This window comes from Phaseolus vulgaris, chromosome 6 (assembly GCF_051622355.1).
Source record: "Phaseolus vulgaris cultivar YP4 chromosome 6, ASM5162235v1, whole genome shotgun sequence".
NCBI classification, from domain to species: domain Eukaryota; kingdom Viridiplantae; phylum Streptophyta; class Magnoliopsida; order Fabales; family Fabaceae; genus Phaseolus; species Phaseolus vulgaris.
Window position 1 is genome coordinate 34,768,720 of NC_143503.1, and position 3,598 is coordinate 34,772,317.

General features: G+C 38.0%; 1 protein-coding gene across 1 annotated transcript; it reads left to right on the top strand.

The window, feature by feature from the left end:
• The first annotated feature begins 584 nt into the window (after positions 1 to 584).
• LOC137833180 (WUSCHEL-related homeobox 9) lies at positions 585 to 3,206 on the top strand. The gene is made up of 4 exons (XM_068641539.2): positions 585 to 992; positions 1,289 to 2,137; positions 2,724 to 2,923; positions 3,024 to 3,206. The coding sequence occupies exons 1-4, from the start codon at positions 863 to 865 to the stop codon at positions 3,027 to 3,029; spliced, it is 1,185 nt and encodes a 394-aa protein (XP_068497640.2). The 5' UTR covers positions 585 to 862; the 3' UTR covers positions 3,030 to 3,206.
• The last annotated feature ends 392 nt before the right edge of the window (positions 3,207 to 3,598 follow it).

The window sequence follows — 3,598 nt, forward strand, 5'->3', positions numbered from 1 at the left end:
GACTTTGAAACACCCTATTTATTTCCACAACAACCTCTTCCATTAGAATAATCCCACACTTATTTCTTCCCCCACCCATTATTAATACACTGCTAGCACTCCCAAGTCACCAACACTCTCCTTTCCTTTCCCCCAAAGAAATGTGGTAAAAGAAAGAGACAAAGTGATCAGAACCCCACCCTTCACCCTTTCCCCTTCTCTTCTCTCTCACTCATGAAAGCCCTAGCATTAAGAGCCTTTTCCCTGTCATCTCTCAGACAACAAGATTCCTAATTAAGTCCCCAGCATGTATTCCTTTCCATGTTCCATTTGCTTCTCGTCCGGGGGGAATTTCCTTGTACTTTAAAGAACCTCCACACACACTAAACCCTTTTTTTCTTCACACTATTAATGCAAAAGTTCTTTCTATGCAAAAGCTACCTATATAGCAGGGGATGGGAGACATGGTACTCTCTCTTATCGTCATTCCCTTTTATTTATTTCCCTTTCCTTTCTAGTTCATCTTTCTCACAGGCGATTCCTGTTGCCCTTTCCTCCTTTTTTTATATATTTTATTTAATACCCCTTTTATCTTTCATTTTATTGTCTTAACTTCCAATATATGTGAATAATTTTGTACCTTTTTTTTGTACTCCATGCCAAGATGTTATTAACATTATGATAAGATCGGTGTGATGCACAGTTACACAGAGGCTAGGGTAGGTGAAGAGGCTATATAAGAAGGCACGTTATGTTCTCCCTCTGAGTTCAGTTCAGACCCAAAAGCAAGAGCAACAAAAAGTGCTGCTTCTAGATTGTTTTTTCCTTCTCGTTGGCCGTTTTTTATATCTAACTTTCAGTTCAGCCATTTTCCACCATCATCATGGCTTCTTCTAACAGACACTGGCCGAGCATGTTCAAGTCTAAGCCCTGCAACCCTCACCACCAATGGCAGCATGACATCAACTCCTCCCTCATCTCAACTGGTTGCCACAGAAGCCCTTACACTTCAGGTTTGCCACACTCCAAAACCTCTCACATCTCTCTATTTTTATGACAGACCTTCAAAACCCTTTCCCATTCTCAACCCAAAGGTTAATTGCTTTTACGTTACAATATTCACAACCCAGAAATATATGTACCATGCACTTCAGTTTTACTTAGAAATTGATTTTCATATTCTTATATACATAAAATATAGTAGATATCATGATTTATATTGTTATTGTCATTTTATATGTATGAAGTTCTTGACATGATGTGTTTTATTTTTCCTCTTCTTTTTTGTTTTGTTTTTTTAACATCACAGGTACGGGTTGTGAAGAGAGAAGTCCAGAACCAAAGCCAAGGTGGAATCCAAAACCTGAGCAAATTCGCATTCTGGAAGCTATATTCAACTCAGGAATGGTGAATCCTCCCAGAGATGAGATAAGAAAGATAAGGGCACAGTTGCAAGAGTATGGCCAAGTGGGTGATGCAAATGTCTTCTATTGGTTTCAGAACCGCAAATCAAGGAGCAAACACAAGCTTCGTCATCTCCAAAACTCAAAGAACCAGAACCTTGAAAATCAACAAAACCCCACTTCTCTCCCTCAAATCACTGCACCATCATCCTCATCTTCCTCCTCTGAGAAATCTTCTCCAAAAGAATTAATACCAACCAAGGTATTCTCCATTGGATTCTCTAACGTCACCGATGTGGTACCTAATTCTCCAACTACTTCTGTGAACCAGACCTATTTTCAGACTCACAATGAGTCTTCTATGCTTCCACCACCACCACCTGCTGCTGCCCCACACACTGGGGCTTTCTTCTTCCCAGTGCAACATCATGCGCAGGGAGGAGCACATAGTACGGTGGCATCACAAGGTTTTTGTTTCTCAGAGCTGTCTAATGTTGTTCAACTTCAATCACCTCCTCAACATAACATTGGTCCTTGCACTAGCCTCTTGCTCAGTGAAATCGTAGGCCATGGTGCTGCTGCATCATCAAAGAAAGATCTAGAGCAAGACAAGAGTCTGAAAATAATGCACCAGCCCTCACTGTTTAATTTCTGTGTCACTCCCACAACAACAGCTCCTACTTCTGCCTCTGCTGTACCTCCCATCACTACCTCAACCACTACTGTTCTATCCCCCGTCATTGCTCAAGTTCATGGTAATTTTATTTAGAACTTTTCATTCTCCTTGGATATATATTTCTTTTAATATTTACAGTATGAAAAAATATTTTTATGTTTTAATAATACTAGTTTAAAATATACGAAGCATTACTGAAAAAAGTATCAGAAAAGAACATAACATCACTACTAGTTAGTGTATTATTAAATTTAATTTTGCATTGTGACTTGAACAATGCATTTTTCTCCATGCCCTGAACCACTTGGTAACAAATATACAGTGTGACATTCTTTATAGGGCTTGGTTGCTTGTTACTTTCAATATATCTAAAAAAAATAGTTAATGATGGCAGGATGAGAAGTGCATATACCACATTAGTAACAAGAGTACTTTCTTTTTGTAAAATATTTTATATAATAAAAAGAGAAAAAAAAAAGGAAAATACAAAATAACTGGATTGATGTGATAAAAATATATGAAACTTTTAAAATGATTAGGTTGAAGATGATGGGTAGCATGAATTTAGGTCACGTGTGCATGGCCTTAATTGGCCTTAGCCTATAGTTGACTTGTGGTAGGTTGTGTTTCGACTTGCACATGAGAGATATTTGTGTGTATCTCAGGCATGGGAGATCCAGCTGCTGCGGCGAGATCAACGGTGTTCATTAACGATGTGGCATTCGAGGTAGCGGTGGGACCTTTCAATGTGCGTGAAGCTTTTGGAGATGATGCTGTGCTCATCCATGCCACTGGTCAACCTGTGCTAACAAACCAATGGGGTGTCACTCTTCATTCACTCCAGCATGGTGCATGTTATTATTTGGTGCGCACGTTAGACCTGCTTCTGTTGCAATAACTTTTTCTTTCTTTTATGTGATCATAACTTTTATTGTTATTAACATATATATTTCATCATTCTGCAGATATAGGAAGTAGAAAGCTGAATGATGATGCATGGGAAAGGTTTTAGATATGGTGTTTTTTCTGTCTATTTCGATCGTTCTGTCCTTTTTCTTTTCTTTTCTTATCTATCTCGACGTGTGTGTATTACTATTAGGGGTTTGTAGACACCGCTTATGAGTTCAAGTATGACTTTGTTTACCTGATCATATGTAACTTTTCTCCTAAATTACTTTAAAGCAAAGGATGGTTAATTCCTCTATATCATTTTATGTGTGTGGTTTATTGATGTGTTTTACTCCTTATGCTATTACTGTCAAATGGAAAAAGTTATTGGTGATCCGAAAATGAAGTAAGAAACCGTGTATGTTTTGGTTTTCACAGACGATAGAGTTAATTATTAGAATTTGAAGAAGTGTTGAGATAAGATAAATGGTGATGTTCTCATACGCTGTTGCTTATGGGTTGCGTGTGAATAATCACAAGTTTAGAATTATTAGTTCATGACGCAGCTTTTTTGGACTAACATGCGGCACTGCTAATGGTACATCTCAGTGAAAATGTAAAATTGGTTTTGTTCGAATTTTCATTGCCATAG